Here is a 25,588-nt window from a genome sequence, read left to right as displayed (position 1 = left end):
GAAAGAAAATAAATTTGCAAAGTTTCGGAATTCATCGCGCATTTATCTCATTTCTCAAAGTTCAATATCTCGCGCCAGAATCTGGAATAGGTTCCAAATTTTATCGTTACTATCGCTGTATGTGCATTGCTACATTTGATATATCTACCCTACATCGGCGCGCCAAATTATGGTTGATCCTAATTCAAAGATCTGTCACACAGGCGACGAGGCGAAGCGTCGACAGAATCATACATTTCGACGAAGATTCGAATTGATCGAATGTAAAGAAGCACGGGCGCGAATAATGGAGGATGGGTGTTGGGAAAAAGCTGAGGGGTAAAGAGTAAAAGAGAGAAAGAGAGGACGGCGGTGGATATCCGACCGATTTCAGAACGAACCTAGCCAGACGCATATAAATTGGCTGCGCGGCATGAATCCCTTTACATTTTAATCGCGGCTGACGACACAACGCCGACAGGCGTGTGTTGTCATGCTCTTTCTCGTTTTCTCCTTCTCTCCTTCTCTCCGTCAACTGTCTCTCCCCTTTTGGATCTCTTTCCGCCTTTCCATCTTTTCCCTACAAACACAGCCGCAAACGCGTTCATCCGATGTTCGCGTTTAAAATATGCTTTCAAGTTCAATTGTTAAAAAAAAGTTTCACAGTTTTGTAACAAGAAATTATTTTCGTATATCAAAAAGTCGAAGAAATAGATATGATCTCTTTTTTATATTTTTTTTCTTCATCTTTATTAATTTTTCTTTTACTTTCTTTGTTTTCTTGCGATGCTCAGACGTTTTATTATATTCTTTTCCATTCTACTTTATATAACTGTGAGGCTTCTTTCTTGGCGTAAATTTTTCTCTCTGTTCGATTTTGCTATACATTTATTTTTATCTCTCTTAGTGACTACAAAACTCTTTTCTCTAGAGTGCATTTTTGTGTATTTCATTTTGTAACTATGTAAATTTCCTTCTCCCCCCCCGCACACACACACACACACACACACACACACACACACACACACACACACACACACACATACTGTATACATACTGTATACATACATATATATACACAACGTGGAACTTTCATCTTCTTTCAAATCATATTACATCTTTTTCTATTTTCTTTTACAAGTGTGAAACTTTCTTCGTTTTGCTACATTTTTTTTTATTTGTCTTCATAACTGTGAAGCTTTTACATCTTGACATAGTACTTTCATTCTCTTTTCACGATTGCAAAGTATTTCTTTTTTTTTTTTTGCTCGGTGCGTGGCGCTTTCGCTTTCTTTCTTATGTCAGAGACGCGTCATCCGCCGTCTTTCGATGACATTTCGCGTTTCGCAAACAACGGCGGAAATATCCGACCATATGGTCGTGGAAAGTGACACGATAAAGAGAGTCTGGCGGAAAGAGAAGAGAGAGTAAAAGAAGCCGGAAGGAGAAAACCATGAATATCCTCACAGGATATAACGGTTCTCAAAGGCTTTTCCATTTGCGATCCGTATCTGCCCTACGAAAGGCAAGAACACGTTGAAACGTACCGTGTCATAATCTACAAAAGCGTTTAATGGGTGAATTTTAACAAATATATATCACGTGAATATCTCTATTAATTAATAATAAGAGCGAGTCAATAAAAGGTACTAATATTCGCGCGAATATGCACATTTTTTATAAGAGATGAGGTATCGTCTAATATAATTTTCAAAAGTTAATTAATTAAATAACACGACGAAGCAGAATATCGATCGATGCTGAAAATTTCAAGGGAAATAAACAAAATTAATTATTTACATACATTAATATAATTTTTTTGCATATTATTTTAGATGGTACAAGTATAAAAAGTTTTAAGTAACAAACTATAATACTTTACCTCCAATAATCTTATAGCTATAGCTGATACATCAGTATGTAAGATGGAACATATACCTTGCACAAAAAACAAGCTTATAAGTGCACACCTTGCAATAAAGTACGTAGAACAACGTTGAAAAAGAGCAGCAATCGCGCTTGCGCGGACTTGGATCAACAAGTTATCTCATGAATGTTTCTCTGTGAAAAATAAACGTGCGTTATATTACATTTTTCTCCTGGCGTCAAGTCAATCGATCGCGTAATCGTCCATTTCCTCCCAAGTAAGAACATGAAATAGCGATTACGATAATGTTTTGTCCATTACATTGCATTACCGCATTTATGCTGAATTAGATAATTTACACTGGAAAAGGAATATTTTAAAAAAATATTCCATTTTATTGATCACTCGAAAGGAGGGGATGCGCGAAACTTGCTCGACTCCTTTTCGCTCAAACATATTTTGACTCTCGCACAGTGATGATCTGTATAAAGACTCGATATTTTACCATCCATCTAATTTTTCTGCTCGCGACTGGGTTATGGCCCTATCAGCGATCAAGGCTCGTTCAATTTCAGCTAGTCTTGTTTCTTAGTATTCTGATTAGCTTTATTGTATTTCAGGTATGTATATTTTCTCAATTATATGTCCCTATTTGTAACGACTATTCTAATATGATGCATATATTTATTGTTAATAATATTAATATTTTTTCTATATTCGCATAAGAATGATCTTTTTATTACTTATTTGTTCTAAATTATAATGTATAATAGGAGCTGATTATATATAAGCAATATAATTAATAAAATAAATAAATAAATATCTTTTTTAATTTTTATATAAATTTTTATTGATTACAGCTTACAGTATTTATATCTGCAGAATGCACTGTTGATTTTGTTATCAAAATTCTCTCTATCGTATTTATCCTTGTTATATATGCAATTAAATATATTTCGTTTCTAATTAACGCTCAAGCTGTAAGTTAATTTTTTTGTTGTTTTTCTTCTAATAATAAAACATGATAAAAATGAACTTCAACAACAATCTTTCTCAATATTTATAACGAAGCAAATGTCATAATATTAATGATAAAATAGGTGAGGTCTTTATTCGAGCAACTTCAGCACATCTGTAACGAACTAAAAGACGAGAACGAAATTGCTATTATAGAAAGATATGGGAATAATGGAAAACGTTATGCGACTAGAATTATGTGTAAGACAGCATCTTTGGTATTTTGTACATTCCGCAAAATGAAATAGATTACAATCATAATAAAAATTAAATTCATGATAAACATTGAATTAGCCTGATCAACTACTTTTCTATATCTAATCTAAATATATGTTTGAATGATATTTCTTTAGAATGTGGAAATATAATTATAAAAGTTTGCTATAAAAAAAATGAATAAAATGCTAATATTTATTTAATAATGTGTTTTATTTTAATTGTTTCAAGACAAAAAATTATATTGAAAAATTAGACATTCTAATCACTAATTTAAAAAAGTATTGCGGACGGGAAAGAGTGATTGCAGGATAATAAAATTTGAAATTTACACAACATGAGATTTCAGAAGATTAAAAACACTAATTTATATGTTTATTTTTTTATTATCTTAGTGATTTACATTTGCATGACAATTATAATAGCTTTACTGCTATATTTGCCATTCGTTCTTGGTTTTGTTCTGCACGTAAACACGACGCAACCACGTGTGATGCAAGAGTACATACCTAAATATTTGATCAACCAAGAAAGATATTTCTATTTAGTTTTGCTATACATGGGTATGGCCCTGTTAATAGGAGCGACAGCAATAATTGGAACCATGTTGATGCTTATATCATATCTCAAATATGCCTGTGGAATGTTTAGAATTGCCAGGTGAAGAATTAAATACAGGAATTAATTTACTAGTTTTGACTTTGGTTAATACGCATAAAAAGTTAACTATTTTTTTTTATTTTGATATATGTTATAAAGGATGAAATTCTGATAAAATCGGTGATGTGTAATCTTTTATGCATATTTACCTTGGTTTTGACTCTTTCAAATAACAAAACTTTGTATGCCTATTGTCATTTAAAATAAATTCACACGGGAAAAAGAATTTTTCACTATGACAGGAAAATCTTTGTGTTCCTACTGCAATTTGAATATAAAAACAATCATGTATTGCTGCAATATTAGTTTTAGTAAATTGATATTCGTAACAAATCTTGTTCATTTTCGTATAACTGACGAACTTTACCACAATAATTTAAAAAAACGCTTACTATCGGTATAGTACATTCTTTTTCTTTGTGTTTAAGAAAAACTCAGTTAATTACAAAAAAAGGAATTATTTATGCAGTTATCGCATCGAGAAAGCAATGACGATAAAGATGCTGACAAATATTAATTTGGAAAACGAAATTATAATTTATAAAGAAATAAAACGTGCTATAGATATTCATCGTAAAGCTATCGAGTTAGTATATTTACACATTTAATAATAATTATATAATATAATGTAATATACATATATGTGTAACAACATTTTATATTCTTTTTTTAAGGTTTTGCTTATTTTTAATATACAACTTTTGGGGAACGCATTTCTTTATGATACTAATTGCTGTGCTTTGTTTGAGTCTTAATCTTTATGCAGTGAGTTTCTTTCACGTTGTGAAATTTATTTCTGTACAATAGTGTTTTATTGCACGATATTAGAATTGAGAAACATTTTTTATAATCTTTTTGCTGTAAAACTATATAAAATACACATAAAGAATGATCACGATGTTGTGTTGTAGATTGCTGTGAACATGTCGCATGGACGCGAACAATTAATAATACATTTTCTAATCGCAGTAGTCATGTGTTTGTACTTATTTTTATTTAATTATGCCGGACAAGAAATTACAGATCACAACAATCATGTATTTTCCACCGCGTAAGAGATAAATTGTTTACACACACACACACACACACACACACACACACACACACACACACACACACATATGTATCACATGATAAATTCTTTATAAATTTTAACAAAAATAAAGCTTGGTATTAAAGTTTTACATATTTGTAGGCTGAAGATTACTATATTTTATCAAATTATGATTCCTTGTCATTACTTTCTATAGGTACAGTGTTCAGTGGTATATTGCACCTTTACATATACAAAAGCTGATATTATTTATTTTGCAAAGAGGTAAAAAACCTGTGAGCTTGAAGATGGGCGGGATAATTACACTGTCTCTAGAGTTCTTCGCTACGGTAAAAGTTATCAGTTTTTCATAATATATTACATTAACATCCCATCACGTACTATATGATTGAAATACACGACACTAAAGTTACACAAGATATATTTGATTCCAGCTAATAAATTCATCGTTATCTTACTTTACTATTATGTATTCTATGCAACAATAATGCAAAAAATGATTATACGATTGTATATTACAATTGTATGATGCAATTTGCAATGTAGAAAGTAAATGCAACACTGCTGAAAAAAATTAAGAGTTACCGAGGATATTAATATCTGTTCTTTTAAATCGCGTATCGCGCGCGCTGTCTATGCAGCAAGAGGAGAGAGTGAGAAATATATTACTTGGCTTATATATTAAATAAATTATTATATCACTATAGTACATCAATATTTTTTGCAATAAAAATGTTATAAATGTTATAAAATGTTATTAATAAAGTTTAAATATCTTGTACACACGTAAATATACATATATTTAAATAAACATACAAACGAATTTTGCATTGAAATAATATATGTATGTATATTGTAAAAAGTGTTAATTTTATTTTCTGTTGTTCCAATTATTTAAACAGTCAAAAGTGCTACAAATCCACAGTAATCTAATTTTTGATAATTATTTATCCATTTTTTCATTGCAATACTATAAGAAGTAAACATATGTGCACATAAAGATACACGTGTGTATAATACTTTAATACAACTGGAAAAGTTTTTGAATTAATTATCAGCTATAAATGTATATATCAAGCTTTTATATTTCAATTCACACATATAATAGGACATATTGCACTTTATTGGCGAAAGATATATATCTATAGATATATATAACTAATATTTCGGCACTTAACTTAAGAAATGTTGTTCCAAAGAATGTTATGTTTTTCCAAAGAAAGAACCGTCTCGTATGAATGTGTACAATTGAATGAAACTGTTCGCGCTCAGAAGAGATAAGTACGCTTGCGCAGACTGCGATCAACAAATTGTCTCAAGAATGTATTTTTTTTCTATAGAAAATAAACGCTATAAATTTTAGTGACGGCGTCAACCCTATCGATCGCGTAATCGCGCTCCGTTTCTCCCTTAGCAGTTATCAAATTGCGTTTCGATTATATTTTGTGCCCACTTATCTTACATTTATCTTATCTCTACAGTTTATTTTAAATTAGACAATTGTGTCCGCTAGAATTTATCTTGCAATACGGAAATTTTTCAGATATTTTATTTTATTGATCTCTCTCTAAAGGAGGGGATATGCGGAATTTCTCCGATCTTTCCGCTCAAACATATTTTGACTCTCGCACAGTGATGATCTGTATAAAGACTCGATATTTTACGTACCATCGGATTTTTCTGCTCGCGGTTGGATTATGGCCTTTTCAACAATCAAGGCTCGTTCAATTTCAGCTAGTCTTGTTTTTTAGTATTCTGATTAGCTTTATTGTATTTCAGGTATGTCTATATTCTTAATCATACTTTTATTTATAACGACTAATTTAATATGATATATATATATATATATATTTATTAATGATATTAATAATATCAATAAATATATGAGATGTATGTACGTCCCTATGTACCTAGTCTTAACAATATAAAATAATATATATATATATATTTTTCTATATTATGATAAAAATTATCTTTTTATTACTTATTTGTTCTAAATTATAATATATGTATACATAAGCAGCTGATTATTGTATATCAACAATATAATTAATTTAAAAAAAAAGAATATCTTTTTTAATATTATTTTTTAAATATAAAAATTTTTATTGTTATGCTTACAATATTTATATCTGCAAAATGCCCCTCTCTAAATAAATTTTTAATGATTGTAGCTTACAGTATTTATATCTGCAGAATGCACTCCTGATTTTGTCATCAAAGTTCTTTCTATCGTATTGCTGCTTGTTATGTATGCAATTGAATATAATTCATGCCGAATTAACATTCAAGCTGTAAGTTAATTGTTGTTATTTTTTATTCGATAATAAAACATTAATAAAACAATAATAACAATAAATCTTTACGCACAACAATCTTTTTCAAAATTGATAACGTATAGTATATAGGCAAATACCAATCTGTATATTTTGATACAATAGGTGAAATATTCATTTGAGCAACTTCAGCACATTTGTAATGAGTTAAGAGACGAGAACGAAATTGCTATCATAGAAAGATATGGGAATAATGTGAAACTTTTTGCGGCTGTACTTTTGTGTAAGACAGCATTTTTTGACATTTTGTACATCGCTACTTAGAGTACAATCGTAAAGTGAAATAGATTACAATTATGATAAAAATTAAATTCCTAATAAACACTAAATTAGCCTGATTAAACACTTTGCTATCTAATCTAAATATATATGAATGATATCTTTATTTATTATAATGTAGAAATATCATTAGAAAAAAAATTATAATAAAACATAAATAGAATATTAATATTTTTTTCAATAATATGTTTTATTTTAATTTATTTCAAGAAAAAATTATGTTAAAAGACCGAACAATCACTAATTTTGTCAAAATATTGGATAATGAAGTGATTAGCAGAATGATGACATTTAAAATATGCATATGAGATTTTGAAAAATTAAAAAACAATAATTTATTGTATATGTATTGCATTTTTAAAAATATTTTCTTTTAAATATCGTCGTTAAATATATATATATATATATTTTTTTTTTCTTAATCTTTAGTGCTTTTTATTTGCATCACAATTATTGTGCTTTTACTGTCAATTTTGCCGCGCATTCTTGGTTTTGCTCTACATATAAACACGACACAACCACGCTTGATGCAAGAGCTCATACCTAAATACTTTAATGACGAAGAAGGACATGTCTATCTAATTTTGCTATACATGTACTCAGCTCTTTTAATAGGAGCGACAGCACTAGTTGGAACCGGATTGATGTTTCTATCATATGGCAAATATATCTGTGGAATGCTTAAAATCGCCAGGTGAAGAATTAATGTAGGAATTAATTTAATAGTTTTGATTTTTCCAAAATGTGTATGTTTTTTGTATGTTTATTGTCATTTAAAATTTTACACGGGAAAACAAGAATTTTGCCATGACAGTAAAATCTTTGTTGCTACTGCAATTTGAATATAAAAATATAATTATATATTAATATAAATAATTACATATTTTTAAATATTAGTTTTAATAAAATTGATATTCACAAATCTTGTTCATTTCCGTATTACTGACAAATTTCACTATAACAATTTAAAACGTATATACCTACTATCAGAAAATTCTTTTCCTTCGTGTTTAAAAAAAAGTTCAGTTACTTACAAAAAAAAGAAATTATTTATGCAGTTACCGCATCGAGAAGGCATTGATGATAAAGATGCCGACAAATTTTGGTCTGGAGAACGAAATTATAATTTACAAAGAAATAATTCATGCTGTAGATATTCATCGTAAAGCTATTAAGTTAGTATATTTACATTTAATAATAATTATATAATGTAACATACATATGTAAAACAATATTTTATATTCTTTTTTAAGGTTCTGCTTATATTTATTGTACAGCTTTCAGGGATCGCATTTCTTTTTGATACTTGTTGCTGTGCTTTGTTTGAGTCTTAATCTTTATGCAGTGAGTTTCTCTCACGTTGTAAAATTTATTTCTGTACGAATAGTGTCTTACATTGCACGATATCAGGATTGAAAAACTTTTTTTATAATATTATTGCTATGTAAAACTATATGAAGTTACACCTAAATAAAGATTGACCGCAATATTGTGTTGTAGATAGCTGTGAACGCACATGGAGGCGATACTGAACAATTGGTATTACATTTTGTAATTGCAATGATCATATTTTTGTACTTGTTTTTAGCTAATTATGGCGGACAAGAAATTATAAATTACAATGATCACTTTTTCTCCACCGTGTAAGAGATATACTGCTTAAATATATGTATATATATGTATCATATGATAAACTTTTGACTAATTTTAACAAAGATAAAACTTGCACATGTTTTACACACGCGTAGGCTGAAGATTACTGCTTTTCATCCAATTATTGACTTTTTGCTATTATTTTCTAGGTACTGTGTTCAGTGGTATATTGCACCCTTACATGTACAAAAGCTAATATTATTTCTTTTGCAAAGGGGTAGCAAAACTTTCAGCATGAAAATTGGAATTTTTTCATTATCTCTAGAGCTTTTTGCCACGGTAAAAGTTATTAGTTATTCATTACACATTATATTAACCCCGTACTATCACATAAACATAATATATGTATACTTGAAAAAAATGATACACAACACAGAAGTTACACAAGATGTATTTCATTTCAGCTAACGAAGGCATCGTTATCTTACTTTACCGTTATGTGTTCTACGCAGGAATAACACAAGACATACGATTATTTGTTACAATTTGTAATATAGAAAGTAGATACAACTATTGAATAAAGTTATCGAAAATATTAATATTTGTGTCTTTAAATCATACCGCGGGCTGTCTATGAAGCAAGAAGAGAGTGAATAATATATTACTATTTGATTTACATATTATTAAATCCTGCATTATCTCATTATAACATTCTTCGGAAAATTTTGTACGTTACTTATATGCTGTTAATGTATATCAACCTTCTATATTGCAATTGGTAACATACTTTGCATTTTTTCGGCGAGAATGGATATCTTAGCATATATGATTGACATTTTCCTTAAGAAAGAAACGTATCGTATGAATGTATAGAGTCGAATGAAATTACTCGCGATGAGAAAGAACAAGTACGCTTGCGCAGACTTCGATCAACAAATTGTCTCAAAAAAATATTTTTCTGTGGGAGATATACATAATTGTGGTAAATTTTTCTCTCTCGGCGTCAATTTTATCGATCGCGTAATCGCCCCGTCGCTTTTCGAGCGAAGACATGAAATTACGAGTGTTTCAATATTATATGGTTCTTTGTCCACCACGTTTTATTATCATTTATACTGAATTACGCAATTTAAGCTATAAGCTATATTACGCAGAGTCGAAAATTCTATAATATACTCGATTATATCGATCCTTCGAAAGGAGGGGATACACTGCCCTTCGTCGCCTTTGCAGTCAGACGCGCCTCGACTTTCGCAAAGTGATGATCTGCATAAATACTCGGCATTTTAGTTTGCATCGGATACTTTTGCTCACGATTGGCTTATGGCCTTATGAGCGATCAAGACTCGTTCAATTTCAACTGATTTTGTCTTTCGGAATCTTGATTAGTTTTATTATAGTTCAGGTACATTCATATTTTAAATCGTTGCTATTTGTGTACATAAGTGTGTATGTGTGCGTGCGCGCGAGTTAAGCATAATTGTTTAGACAACTTTTAGATGTTATTTTTATAAATTAATAATATATAATATATGATATACAATTTCTATATTATATAATAGTATAATCATAACTTTTGTCTTATTTTTATTTTTTACATATAATTAATTGTCTTAGAAAAACAATTGATTATGTTAGTTTATGAAATAGTAGCTCTTTTATTTTTTAAACAAATTTATTGATTGCAGCTTACAGTATTTGTCACTGCAGAATTCACTCTTGATCTTGTCATCAATGTTCTCTGTATAGTATTGCTTTTTACTATGTTTGCGGTTATGTACAATTCTTTTTGGTTTAACTTAACTGATCTTGTAAGTTAAAATTTGGTTTTTTTTTTTATTTTTTTTTATTTTTTTTTATTTTTTTTTTTACACGAAATGAACATGTTCGATATAAGTGAGTCTTTACATACAACATTTGTCTCGAAAAATTATAACGAATTGTGCGCTGAAAAGCATAATTGATACAATAGGTGAAAAATCCTTTGGAGACACTTCAGCATATTTGTAATGAATTAAAAGACGACAACGAAATTATTATTATAAAGAAATATGGAGATAATATGAAACGTCTTACTTTTATTCTTATGGGTATGTCGCAACACATTTATTTATATTGATGTGTATATATGTATATATTGTAAAACAAAATACAATCATGATACAATATATATGTATAAATCGTTAATTAAATGAGCTTAATTAACCATTTTACTATATAATATAAGTATACATATTTCTCTATATCAGCCGTCATATTTCTCTATGTCAGACTAATACGAATGTAATAACACATAGAGTATAAAATTATACTAGAAAACAAAATTGTGTGTAGAATGGAAATATTTTCACAATGAATTGTATTAATTATTATATTAAAAAGATAGAAAAATTTTAAATAATAAAAGATGTTTTAATTAATATTCTGCAAAAATATGCGGTGATCCAAGCAGTGAAATGGTTAAAAATAATTAAAAAGTAATTAAAATCTGTTTCTTATTTATTAATTATTAAATATTTCTAGTGCTTTATATATGCGGTCTAATTATTACTTTGACAATCCTTTTATTATCAATCATGCCGAACATTTTTGGCATGGCTCTACATATAAACGAATCTCAGTCACGTCGCATAATGTACAAATTTATGCCTAAATATTTAGTCGACCAAGAAAAATATTTATATTTAATTGTACTGTACATTTATTTATCATCGTATATTGGAGCGACTGCAATGGTTGGAACAGGATTGATGCTCATTGCGTATCTTAAACATTCTTGTGGAATGTTTAGAATCGCCAGGTGAAGCAATAAATGTGAAGGAATAAATATAAAAATTAAACAAAATATTGTTTAATGTTATCTATTTTCTGATAGAGATTTGTTAATAGATAAAAAAAAAAAAAAAAAATTGCCGTCAAAATTATCGTTGCATTTGATGTTATACATGAGTGATTAATTTAATATTTTAAAGTGAATTATTCGATACTAAAGTAAAACTTGATGTTTTGTTGATGTAATAGACAGATTTTTGTTTGTTTGTAGAAACATATACATATTTACTAAAGAATATAATTCATTTTTAGTAAATGCATTTTGCTTTGCAACAAAACTTTGTTTCGATGACGGAATAAGAATTAATTTCTTTTGTGGTTTATGCAGTTTAGCGAAATAATATGCGAATTTACATAGACACATAAAACTATTTTTAACAAATTAATATTCTCTTATTAAATCTTTTTCTTTTTATAATAACTAACAAAATTTATTACGGGAATATAAAATACACGTTGTATCAGCATATCATTTTTTCCGTGTAGGAAATTAATATAACTGTAGATAAATTTTTTATAGTTACCGTATAAAGAAAGCAGTAAATATGCGGAACAATATTTGCCCAAAGAACGCAGCTGTAATGCATAAAGAAATAGTTTATGCCGTAGACATTCATCGTACAGCTATCGAGTTAGTATTTATCTAATAATAATTATATATGTATAATATATTATATAGATATAATAATATTTTTTTCTTATTAAAGGTTCACCAGATTTTTATTTTCCTGTCTTCACATATCACATTTCTTTTCAATAGTAGTTGGTGTGCTTTGTTTGAGTTTGAATCTTTACGCAGTGAGTTCTTTTTTTTTTGTTATATTATTAATAAATTATTTATTATTAAAAAGACCAATAACATAGCATTTCGTAATAACTTTTATTGAAAAAAAATAGAACTTTGCAAAATCTCATAATGTATATAAAATAAAAAAGAAATTTCGTCTACGTCTTGTTTATGTAAAAAATTTTAATTCTTTATCTATTCTTTCTGATATATGTAAAATGTTAATTACAATACTGTGCTTTAGATGTCTGAGGTTGTGTTACATGGAGATGATATTAATCAAGCTTTGCTGCATTTCATATGTATAACTATCATTTTTATATACTTGTTTTTTGCTAACTATGCTGGTCAAGAACTTACGGATCACAATAACGACGTATTTTTCACCGCGTAAGAAATATATGTTCGCAAAATAAGTATATACCAGTACAATATTTTTTGCGATCTCGGGTTATATACAATATATATATTCATTAATAAATATTAACTTATTATATTATTATATCTTAATATATTTTTCATAAAGTGCATACGCATATGTTGAAGATTATTATATTTTCTTCTCAATAATGAATTTATCTATCTAACTATTATTTTATAGCTACAATGTTGAATGGTACGTAGCACCTTTGCGCATACAAAGGTTGATATTGTTTCTCTTGCAAAGTTGTAGCAAAGTTTTAACCTTAAATCTTGGCGGAGTGTCTACATTATCCTTAGAATTTTTCGCCACGGTAATAATAATTATTACACGTTATATATGTATACATATATATGAAGTATTACGAATGTACACACATATTTACATAATATTTGACACGCGATAGACAACACTATATACAAAATATATCTGATTCTAGTTAACGAAGGCGTCGATATCCTACTTCACCGTTATGTATTCTACGCAACAATAGTACAAATAGAAGTTTTCCGATAATATATTGCACTTCGTAACGCAAGTATAAGATATAAATGCCCATGAAAAATTTCTTTGCTATAACAGCGCTAATTTTATTTTTTATGCATTGAACTGTTTGAATAATTGAAATACAATTTCGTATACAATTTTGTTACTTAATTTTAGAATATTTAATATATATATAATGATAATAGACAAATATGCTGCGAGAAAGGTTTGATAGACGAACAAACAATGAGTCAACAAACGACGCAAATGCGTTTCCATTAAGCTACGCTGAAGCTCAACCATCGAGATCCGCTGATGTAAACAGGCGGAACTATATGTATCCTTTCTCTCTCTCGTATCGCATTCGCCATTTTTCACGGGAAGCGGTAAACGCGTTTACGATGACGATGGAAGAATAATCAGACACAAAAGTGACCGATAGGAAAAAGGCATTGTGTGTAAAATAAACAAGGGATAAAAAAAAACAAAAAAAAATACGCGCATCAACGAGAATTCGTATTCGTTATACACACTCGACGACACGACCGGACTCGCGTTGCTTAACGAGTTCCGAACCGGTTTACATTAGTCATCCCCTTTTAACTTTTAACTTCGCGCGCGAGAGCACCGAAAGCGCGTTTTGCGCTTTCGGTCCATCTTTCGTTCTCATCTACATTGGGAGAAAGACTAAGAGCTTTTTTTCCCTACCAGATTCCCCTGCATTTTTTTTTTATTCATTTTTTTCGCTTGATGCCAAAACAGTTTTTGGCCACCGACGTTTCTGTCGCTATTTTCTTCCTATTTATATCTTTGACTTTGATATTTATGTATATATTCTACTTCTTTTCTTTTATTTGCAGCGAGTCAATTACAGGGATGACTAATGGGAATTTCTATAGATTAGTCTTTCGATAAGTTGATTTGAAAAATTGTACAATACAATGAGAAAGAAGAATATAAATTTGGAGGGCTAGTTTCTCGTATATCACTTTCGCTTTTCAGTTCTTTAAGTTATTTACTCATAATTTTTACTCCTTCAATAAAAAGAGATTTTGATAAACATATTGATAAAAACAATTATAATTGACTTTAATAATCGCATGTTTCGATACTATGCACAGCACTCAATTATGCTTCAAAATGCGTGTCGAAACACATGATTATTAATTCAAAAGAATTATCCATTGAATTTGGATTAAAATTGTCACAAAAATCTTAAATCTCATGAAAAAGTTAATGATGCTTACAAACATATAGGAAGATTCTTCAATACTGATCTTATATAAATAAATCTTAGTCATCCTTATCATCTTTGATGACAATTTTATTAATGAATAAAACCTTTGCGAGGCAAAAAGTAGCGCGAAAATTGCAAGATTCTCTCGCTTGTAGTGTCATTAAAAATATACAACAACGTGGCCCACTTTACGGTGGCGTCTTAATATATTTTTTCGGGACACGATTTAGCGACTAGGCGGTCCTATTCAAGCGTGAATGTGTGTTTATCGCGAGCAGCATCTTTTACAGAATCCTTCTCTCAATGGTTGAATGCAAACGACAAAAAAAGCACGAGAGTGTGCAACTTGTGAAAACGTATGATGGGACGGGGAAAACGAAATGGAACTATATAACGAGACACATACGCGGCATTAATAACGGTGACTCGGTGTAAACAAATAGATTTCCTGTCACGATTCGTATGGAAAGTGCACCGTTATGCATTCGTAAAAATTGCCACGTCAATGTCGCGCTGAAGCGGTGAATGTTTGCTTCATTAATTTTTTTTTTGGACAGTTTCTATAAAAAGTACATAAAAATTACATAGACACATTGTAAATTGTCAGCTGTTATGAAAAGGCAAATATTGTTGAAGTGTCAAATATTTGATTAAAGTATAAAAAATTGATTGAAAATTTAAAATATTGAATGACTGAAGATGTGTATGTTCATTAAAACAATTATTTATGAAACACATTTGTAATTATAATTATTAAATTTACTAATATTAATAATTTTAACATAGCAATTGCTGTTATTGAAAAATTGAGTCTTTATTAAGATATTATTGTGCTTAGCGTTATTATATGTATATACATTGAAATTCACAAACAATAATCATTAATTTGATAATTTTCAAATTACATCGATATATAAAAAATGTTTAACAAGTTATATCTTATTAATTATTAATTAATATAAAACTACAATGTAATTCAAACTTTTTAAACAAGATATCTTTGTAAGAAGTTACAATTTATTTATGTGTCTGTCTAAAGAGGATGTAATTAATTGTCTGCCTCCATTATGTTCTTTTATCTTTTAAAAAACAAAATGCAAGAAGGTTAAGGGATATTTTTCCAACACCTGTCATACGTTTTGACTTTTTTATTAAACACGGCGAAACATTTTTGTCCTTCCTCCAAGGAAGTAGAAGGTAGGAAGGGTGTGACATCTCATTTCTAATATTACAGAAATCTACCGTAGTGCACGCCAATTCATTCGGATGAGTGTAGGAAAAATCCTGCACGCGCAGGATTTTTCCTACACAAGAAATCTCTCTTGATCTTTTATCCATCCGGAACACATTACACGCATCGCTGATCGGTATGAGCAAATGGACCATGATGGCTGTCAACTTTTTGGGGACGTGATTTTTTTAGATTCATCTAGCAGAGCATGTTCTTTTAAGGGGATAGTGAGAGTGCATTTGAAAAATGCGCCGTGTACTTTTTTTAATGTGAATCGTGCAATCTTTATCGCTTTAATTATTATTTAATTTTATTGTTATAATGAAGGAAGAGAATGTTGTCGATAAAAATTTTTTTTCTTTTTTTAAATTCTTTTACATATTTTTTATTTTTATATTTTATATTTTTATTTTTATTTTATATAAAAAAATCAAGTTATATATATTCTAAGAACTTTTAATATTATTAAATTTATAATAATTAAATATATATATATTTTTTTATATTATATATATATATATATATATTATATATTTTATATAATTATTTCATAATTTAAAGCTATCAACTTATATGGAATATATCTTACGAAAGCTAGGATAAAAACATAGCTTAGTATCTTCAAAGTTGAAACGATACTATGGCCTAAATTTTCCTCGAGATCGACAAGCAACGTGTATGCATCACGCAAGTGCGACGCACTTTTATTCAGGCGTGAATTCTTTTCTGTCGCCCACCACTCTCGCGTCGTTTCTCTCTCTTTTTGGACGTAAAATCTCTCGCAGACGCACTGTCAGGGAAGTGAACCGTGTTTCGTCGCCCTTTAACGCAGTAATACACGTACGCGACGTCGCTCGCGATTTGTAAAGTTCTTCTCGTTGTCAGTGGTGTCGCGTCTCGGTGCAATGCGACTTGCACTCCTAATGCCACTTTGAATATACGACAAAGAAAGTGTGGGTGGAAATTTTGTATAAAATAAACCCGCATTTATACATATATTGTATATGTCATCAAGGAGGATTTTTAAGAGGAAAAATTAGACTTGAAATGTCATCTTCATTAAACATTCTTATTTGAGCATTCCGTGGATTATAAAAATTTCGATCTCTCGAAGATTATCTTCATATACCAAGAAATCATTGCTCTTTCTTTTTCGCGTTTGTGATTCTCTCGACCTTCGCGAGCTACGAATTGATCGAATAAATTTCAGAGGCTCATCCGGTCATCCATAGACTCAATATCGTACGATACATGTGTGTATATATATCCTACCCAACTCTATTTTGTCGCTATCCAATCACGATCCTATTCGATGTGCTTCCGTCCCGGTCTCGATCGTCTCTTCTGAGGTGCGTTTCCCTTTTCCTGATCCTCGAGGCTTTTTCCGTGGTCCATCTCTGCTCAAACCGACCTTCTATAGCTTTAACCCAATATCTGTCTTTATCTCTCTATATCTTACGTCAAATCAGGAAGGGAATAAACATTGCGCGATGATATAACAGATCTATTTTGAAGCACTTATAAAACTTTAGAATTTTCTTTCTCTTTTAATTTTCGTTTTAAATCATACTTTTACTTTATTGAGATATAATTCTTCTTTATATATCAAAAAATTAAAAAAAAATATATATATTAATATAAATTTCGATAAGCGAAGCGCTAAAAAAAAATCTTTTCGAATTATGGAGATTATATGTACAACAAGAACTTTTATATTCTCAATATTACTAATGCTATTTGTTCAAAATTTCTTGTTGATTTCGTTAACAAACGAAATTCTAGCAAAATGTAATTTATGCCCTCATTATTTCCGCGCTTCATTATGCTTACCGTTTCGTTTCCGACGAATTTAATTTATCTCATCATGTTCATCTCGACGAGATTTTGCCGCGCGAATGTTGAGTAATTGCGCATTGTACGATTGTACCTTCTCTGCTTAATCCAATGCGCGCGACGCTTTCCGGATTTTTGCGAAGCATTGCGTGAGATTCTATCCGCGCTTAAATTTTCTCGTCAGCCTGAAAGCTTCCTTGATTTAATTCGATTAGCGTCGTTCGTAACTGAGTTTACAGAGAGGTCCAGGGAGAACGAGCCGTCATGTGTGTGGAAAACATGATTTACCGAAGCAAATCATAGTTGCCTAGCACTCGGATATCCGCCATCGAGGATATATTGACAAGATATATGTATGTTTATTCGACGCGAGAAGCTATGCTTATATATGAGATTGAGAGTTACAAAGTTTCAGAACATTACAGGAAAAAAAAAAACATTTATTTCTCTCCTATAGTTTTGATTACAGAGATGATGATCAAAGAGTGAGCGTAAAATGATTGAGCATTACTGAACGCCTTCAAACATTTCCATTTCTCTTGAAACGATTTATCTATTTCACCTGCGATACGTTTCATTTCCGAGAGATTACAGAATGTTGATCTGCATACTCTCATTGCTAAATTGCCAAATAACGAGAGAGAGAATGAAAGAGAGAGAGAGAGAGAGAGAGAGAGAGAGAGAGAGAGAGAGAGAGAGAGAGAGAGAGAGAGAGATGGTAACGAAGCACTTTAGTAGTTACAGCTGCTAAATTTTCCTCAGTCCGTCATGTTCCTTTGAAACCCAGCCGAAAGCGATTTCGCTACGTGTTCGGGTACGAACAGTGATCGATGCTCGGCCAATCGTATATTGGTCGTGGACGGTGGTTCATGCGCGGGGATGGGGAGGAAGGGAAGTGGCGCAGAAAGAGGCAGAGATAGAGTATGCGCGAGAGGGTGACGGTACCGATAGATTCCGATGGCATTATACATATATTGGGAGCAGAGAGATCCGGAGGGCTCTTTGTCGCGCGCGCGGTTAGAACGAGGAACAAAGGATACCGAAAATTAGTTTATTCCCTGATGGCCGCCGATAGAATTATCAGGTATATCCGCCCGGGGGGTTCCGCCTCGCGAACGTATCATTTAATTTCATTCTGCCACACTGCAACAAGGGTCGACAAAATTTTCATTCAAGATACTCGTATCATCGCGCGACTTATGCACCGAGATTACCACTGATTGGCTGGCTCAGAGAGCCTATTTCGATATATCTTTAATTAGGTAATCTTGTCAGATGACTCATAATTATAAAAAATATCACTCTATAATATAATCTTTGAAATGTGTTTTAACACACATGTTTAAAGCCACTAAAGTATTTCCAATTGTAATAATTAGATGTGACAGTTGTAATAATGTATATATTGTATATATCGACAATTCTTTCGGTATTTTTATCTCCATAAAACTTTATAACCGTTATTTTTGTGCGCTACATGACAAATTCATCTGGAAATTGTGACAAGTGCACATGATACGTATTAAATAACAAACGATCATGTTTTTAAGTATATATTCGCTCTACACGTGCGTTCGACGCACTTCGCGACGAGCTTTATTGCCGCATCGTGCGCGTATTCATTTGATATGATGAAAGTGCTCCCTTTTGCGACAGCTGGTATCCCAACCATTCCGATATTTTATCATAGTACGTAAAGCGTCCCAACGAAGCAATATTCTACGATCGATGCTGAAGTTCCAGATGGGGACTATCGAAACTTTCATGGAAAACGTGTCGTAACAGACTGAACGAGGCTGCGAAGTGAATTCGCTATTTGTCTGAACAAATAGCGAATATAATAAAAATATTTTAACGTCGACGACGCGGAAAGAAGCTGTACGACTGTATCGCGCATACGCGATTATTTAACAAAAAATATTCATATCCATTAATTTGAATCGGATTCTTGAATCCGATGGCCCGAGGATCTCAGGCCGAGCTTATAGGCACGTTTCAAGAATCATTTCGACGCCGCAAATGAACTCCGGAACGACCTGAATTGGTCGGCGACACCGTCAGTGATAGTTTAGATCTCTTCGGTGTGATAATATTGTGTGCCGAGAGACGCGCGCGGCAGTATTTGCCGAGAAACGGTCGGCTTTAGAAATACAGAAACTTATTTCGCGCGTCTGCTTCTCGCCTTCTTCTCTTTTCATCGCGGTCGCCAGTCCGGCGCGGTTTCTTCCCTTTTTTTCCCATCTTTTCTCCTTCGCTTTCTTCCGAGTGGTAGCTTCTAAACTCTCCCCCTTGGTCGTCGACCAGCACCTTTCCAAACGGCTAACTACCTCTGGCCGCACGGAAACGGCGACACGGTCTTTGTGATGTGTGGCGGAAAAATTTTCCACCCTGAAAGAAAAATCGAGGAAAGTCCGCGGAGAAGTTTTCTCGCGACGTCGCGACGATATCGATTTGCCAGAGACTTTGCTTTCTCGAAACCTCATCGAGATCATGCCGATGAAATGTTTCGCGAGCTTATGATTAAAAGCATAAACTTGCGATAAGTTACCATGCAATTAAACACCTTATATTTAAAAAATTTTTGAAAAGACAGAAGACACTATAAATATCGCAAATATATCTAGCTCGATAATAAGAGAAATTTTATGGAATTATTTACAATGTGCATAATTTATTCGACGAATATTTTTCTATTGCATTTCTTCCTTTTTTTGTGTGTGAACAGATGTATTTAGAATTTTTTTCTTGCGAATTTGCATCTACATGGCGCTTGGATTTGCAGTGTTTTTGTTGTGTGCCTCCGAGACAATTAATTGATTGTCGCCCATTCAATCTTCCGTGCGAGTGGAACGGCAATCCCCGAACTATTCAACGCGAGAGTGTTTACTCCGCAACTAGGTACATTGATAGCGAAGTAACTTCGGTTGATCGGCTCCGATTTGGCGTAGTTTATACGACGCGTAAAGGTCAACTAATCCGTAGGAATGGCTACTGACGAGACCGCGAGTGAATGAGCCATCAAACCGTAAAACAGAGCGCAGTTGTACGTACAGCTTCAACGATTATTAGATTGCTGCACCTCCGTAATGTCCGTATTTAGGCGGCCATATGTGTATATTTGTGTGCGCAACTCTGTATACAGTATGTCAAATTTTATTGTGCTCGCGGGGCTATTTGCCCGTATTTCATCGCTTTTTATTAGATTCTCGCAATTTATCCGGACGTTTAACACATCGACGCGCAGAAATTTCCGAAACAATTTGTTTAATGATGTATAAGCGTGTCCCGCTGCTGTTGTTATCAGTTTTATTAATGAGAGATTGTTTCATAAATTTCAAATTGGTTTTCTATTAGCGAAACTTTGGGGCGGGCAAATCATCGTTTATCGCAACTTTTTCATTCATATATGTTTGCTATCTGGGCAATTAATTTCTGCGATAGTGTATCGATTTGAAATTACGAGATTTTTTAATTTTGTGAGCCTTAAGTGAATCCAATTAATTTTTTTCTTTTAATTACGTAATTGAAAATTCAATTATAGAGGATAATAGTTATTTTTTTTATCGTGCTTTTTAATATTAGTTAATTATACGTATATTACTATCGCAAGATCTGAGGATGGAAAGACTAATTTATACGCTCTTCGTGCTGCATTTATAAGGTATTTCATTTAAAATGGAGAGCATAAAAAGAAGCTTTTTTTTTTACAAGATTGCTGCCCGTTACCGTATTAATCTCCCGGAATGATCCACATCTCGTTGCTGAAAGCACGACTTCATGGATTTTTCTCTCCTAATCCACTCGGCGAGACGGACGGTCTGAATACTCGCGCACAGATCGCCGACTCAGGTCGGATCATCCGTAATCAAATAGAGGCAGATCAGCGCAGATTCTCCCTTTTCACCCTCTCTCCCTTCTCTCGCGAACGTGCACCGACCCTCTCTTTATCCATCGCTAATACGCATTGCGGATAAAACGCAGCTGTGTAACGGCATTCATCGAAATTATCGCTAAAATTATCGTTAATTATAAATTCTATTATTGTCGCTGGAAGGTCTACAATGAAAACGTAAAATTCCACGATTCTATAATTGTCCCGCCCATCGTCCACGTAGGTTGAAAATAGGCGATGGAAATTATTTAATTATTAATTAATTATATTCGATTGTGTGATTGATTTTATAGTAATGAAAATTAGATTTTAATCTGATTTCTACGCATTAACAGCGTTGTTACAATTATAATGCCATTTATCACTCCAGTCCAAAGCCGACAAAGCGTATTAAAGCGGTATCTCGTTTTTGTACGATATACATTTCTTGTTGCACCAAGTTTCTCTCTCAGGGAGGAGGGAATCGAGGGGGAGAATGATAAGATCCTGAGCAAGATACATTATCGGTTGAAAACTAAATTAAAAGAAAGGAACGCACGTGGAGGCCCTCGACGTATACTGCGTTGCCGATAAGCTCGTTTTTCGTCGAACGGCCGTCTCGACAAAACAGATGATCGATGTGCAACACGTCCGAGTGATTCTTCTTCTTGCTAGCTCCGTTAATGCCATACTTATCGGCTCTTATCGCGGTAACAACGGCGAACTCGGCACCCCCTCCGTACAATGTGACTCGGACATTTTTTTTTCTTTAATGAAAACCGAGTTCCGAGAGACTGCTGCTTCGAGAGATTAATGCTTGCCTCTCTATGTCATTCAATCGATGATAATGTTTAATTAAACTCCTCGTTTATATTCTTATATATTAATAGCCATTTAAATGATAATTTCTGTATTTTTAGTATTTCATTAATTAATTTTAAACGGGCGTTTTTTCAGATAAATTTAATAACATTCAGAAACGTATACAATTACTTTAGCAATGCGAAACAAGAATATATAACTATATAATGTTTTTCTTGTCTAGTGGCACGAGCAATTTAATTTATTCGAAAGAATTTCGTGTCTAATTGCTCTCGCGCAATTAAAGTATTATATTCGGGCGCGTAATCCGAACGATGAAAATCTCATTTTTTCGCGAGAAAGTTTATTTTGATCTTCAGGTGCCACGTCTACTTTTCTCCGGATCGAGAACAATGTCGTCCTCGGGCGCAGCATTTGATCTTTCGCGGGCCATTGTGGCTTTTAGGGCTTTACGAGTCTCCCGTGCGCCATGCCGCGGATTCATCTCGGTTTATGAGGTTTCCAAATGAGGCGAGAGATTATAATAAGGAGGCGAATGGAGGGGAACCGCCAACGGCGACGCGACCCCAGGGGATTGTTGGGCACCGTTAAAAGAACCCCGCGTATAACCTGAGCTCTCTCTGTCTCTCTCTCTCTTTCACTATATTATAGCGGTATGTTTTGTATATAGAATAACACCCTCAAGAAATTTCATTCACGAATTTTTTTTGTTCACATCATTCATTTAATTTTTCCTTTAAAAAGTTAATTGGACGCTTTTCTTTAAATTAAAAATCTATGACGATTGGTAGGTAAAAATTTAGTTGGCAAATGTTCATTTGACAATAAGATTCAACATTAAATATATTTTAGACGACACCACATGATGCGTAATTCATTTCCATCCGCTAATATGATGAAGAGCTCTTGCCGCCGCATGTGTACACACGAGAAGCTTCCTGCGTCCAAGCCGATTATACGGCGACACGTTAGCTTTCGAGCTGAAAAAGCGGGCTTTTCACAAGCGTGGCCGAATATCTTGTGCGCGTAGAACTTTTTTACGCGTTATCTCGAATATGCACGACGCAGTTGGCGGACGACGGTAGTGACGTTACGATTATGGCGAAGCCCGAGTAGAGTTCCGGCCGTAACGAGACTCTTGAGGGCTGCTTGTGGAACGCTTGATCGATGTCACCGGGATTTGCATAAACGTGCGCGCCGAGAGACGCTCGAGTATGCGAGAAGAAGCTCGGGATTCCGCGGGGTGGTCGGGATTATCCGTGTAAGAAGCAGGAATCGGGCGAACATCGGGATAGATTGGGATTTGATGAAAGAGGAAGGCGGGGAGATAGATAGACCGCTTGTCCCTGCCGGCGACAGGACGGGCTCATCGTGAAGCTTGAGAATCTACATGATCTTAGGAAGGATCCGGTACTTTACAGGCGAAACTATGTTATGCGATCGAGCGCAGAGATACGAGCATCTTTACGTGAGATTGGAATTAGCTGCATATAAGACGAAGTTTAACGAGATTAATTATCGAAAGGCATCTTAGGAACTAATCTCTTATATTAGTTAAATTATATTCACGTTATATATTGCCGATCTATTGTATTCCTGATTATAATCGTGATATGAAAATACGTTTAAAGAAAAAATGATCGAATTTTACACCGTTAATGTCAAAGTATATTTTTATTCACGCACATTTCTAGCGAGATAAAATTTGAAAACTGACGCGGAATTGAACGCTGAAAAAAACAAATGTAAAAGTATCAAGTATATAGAAGGATATTGGACATCCGGAAAAACTGGCAGAAATATCAGATATCGAAAAGAGCGGTAGATAGATTTCACGAGATATTCGCGGAGAACAATCTCGCTGTTATCACGCACAAGGGCTCATCATCTATCGATTATGGATTATCGTAGATCGAGTTTTACGATAATCTGGAACTCGGCCGGTGGTGAATTGATGTTTCTCTTTCGGGATGGGGGGATTTCACTCTAGTTGAGAACGAGATAACGGGGAGAGCGAATTTTGAGAACCAACGAAGCGAATCTTTGATATCGAAATAAAAATAGAAAGATCGAATATATATTTAAAAGTAGTATCCAGCAGCAAATATAGTATAGTAGTTATGTATATAATATATCTTTTTTTCTTAGATATTTGAGAAAGCTACGTTTTCATCTACGCGTATACGTATTTAACGTATCGCTTCTCTTTATATTTCTTTTTTTTTTGCAAAATCAGAAATTATTTACGTAATTTTATTTCTGTAAAAAGAAAATAACATTTCGCATGCAACGAGACCCTAGTAATAGATACGTGTTCAGGTATCTCTATCTGGTACCGAGACTAAAGTATCTTCTGCAATCGATCTTGAAAAGATCTAGCGAGGAAGAGGAGCGCATCGAGTGTACATACATACACACTGTCACGTGTGTTGAAATTTCCAAAGTCGAGAGAACCTAGAGTACAGATAGGGCAGAAGAGCAAAATGAAGGACCAGCCGAGCGCGAAGAGCCAGTTAAACGAGATCCGTCTGCCAGGTGGTTTCGATCCGCCGTAGGATGCTATTTGACTGCGCGCTTCGTCGGCTTATTGTGAATTCGAGACACGTCCCGCGACTGCTTCCCATGACCCTCTCCCACATAATGCCTTTTCCGTCGAATCAATGCTTTTCCGTGCTGCTTCCGTGCTTCTGGTGGTTGCACGGAGAATAGTCTCGCCACATCTCGTGCTAACACACGCCGTTGTCGATTTCGAGTTTCCTCGGACGATCGCTTAATTGAAGTTGTTGCTCTCGTGGCGCAATATTTTCGCGATATTTCAATCTGGAGCGTGATTGTCAAATGTTACATTACCACTTATAATAATGTGTGTCAAAGAAGTATCACATTTAAATTAATTCTAATGATTATACATTTTTTATGGTTCTTTTAATTATTATTTTTCTAGGATATAGTATTCAAAAATATTTATTAAATAAAACTTAAACGTATCTCTCGAAGAAAGCGAAGCTTCTCTCGTATGAAACCTCATATGACAGATAACATATCGTTATCAGAAGAACAGTTATCA

At 32.8% G+C, this 25,588-nt stretch overlaps 3 protein-coding genes across 3 annotated transcripts in view; all 3 read left to right on the top strand.

The window, feature by feature from the left end:
• The window catches only part of Slip1 (SLo interacting protein 1), a 171,254-nt gene that overhangs the window by 72,851 nt on the left and 72,815 nt on the right, over positions 1 to 25,588 (top strand). The window lies entirely within an intron of this gene.
• On the top strand, positions 7,038 to 9,519 carry LOC145938936 (uncharacterized). The gene is made up of 8 exons (XM_083042859.1): positions 7,038 to 7,087; positions 7,235 to 7,352; positions 7,838 to 8,102; positions 8,467 to 8,583; positions 8,662 to 8,752; positions 8,909 to 9,051; positions 9,211 to 9,340; positions 9,466 to 9,519. The coding sequence occupies exons 1-8, from the start codon at positions 7,043 to 7,045 to the stop codon at positions 9,517 to 9,519; spliced, it is 963 nt and encodes a 320-aa protein (XP_082898985.1). The 5' UTR covers positions 7,038 to 7,042.
• On the top strand, positions 10,204 to 13,534 carry LOC145938799 (uncharacterized). Its single transcript, XM_083042557.1, has 9 exons — positions 10,204 to 10,406; positions 10,690 to 10,812; positions 10,974 to 11,091; positions 11,525 to 11,801; positions 12,354 to 12,464; positions 12,541 to 12,631; positions 12,865 to 13,010; positions 13,222 to 13,354; positions 13,481 to 13,534. Exons 1-9 carry the CDS (start codon positions 10,263 to 10,265, stop codon positions 13,532 to 13,534), a joined length of 1,197 nt encoding a protein of 398 aa, XP_082898683.1. The 5' UTR covers positions 10,204 to 10,262.

This window comes from Prenolepis imparis, unplaced genomic scaffold (assembly GCF_030444845.1).
Source record: "Prenolepis imparis isolate NDT839.2.m4 unplaced genomic scaffold, iyPreImpa1.0 SCAF_7, whole genome shotgun sequence".
Classification (NCBI taxonomy): Eukaryota; Metazoa; Arthropoda; class Insecta; order Hymenoptera; family Formicidae; genus Prenolepis; species Prenolepis imparis.
This window is presented reverse-complemented; position numbering and strand designations above follow the sequence as displayed.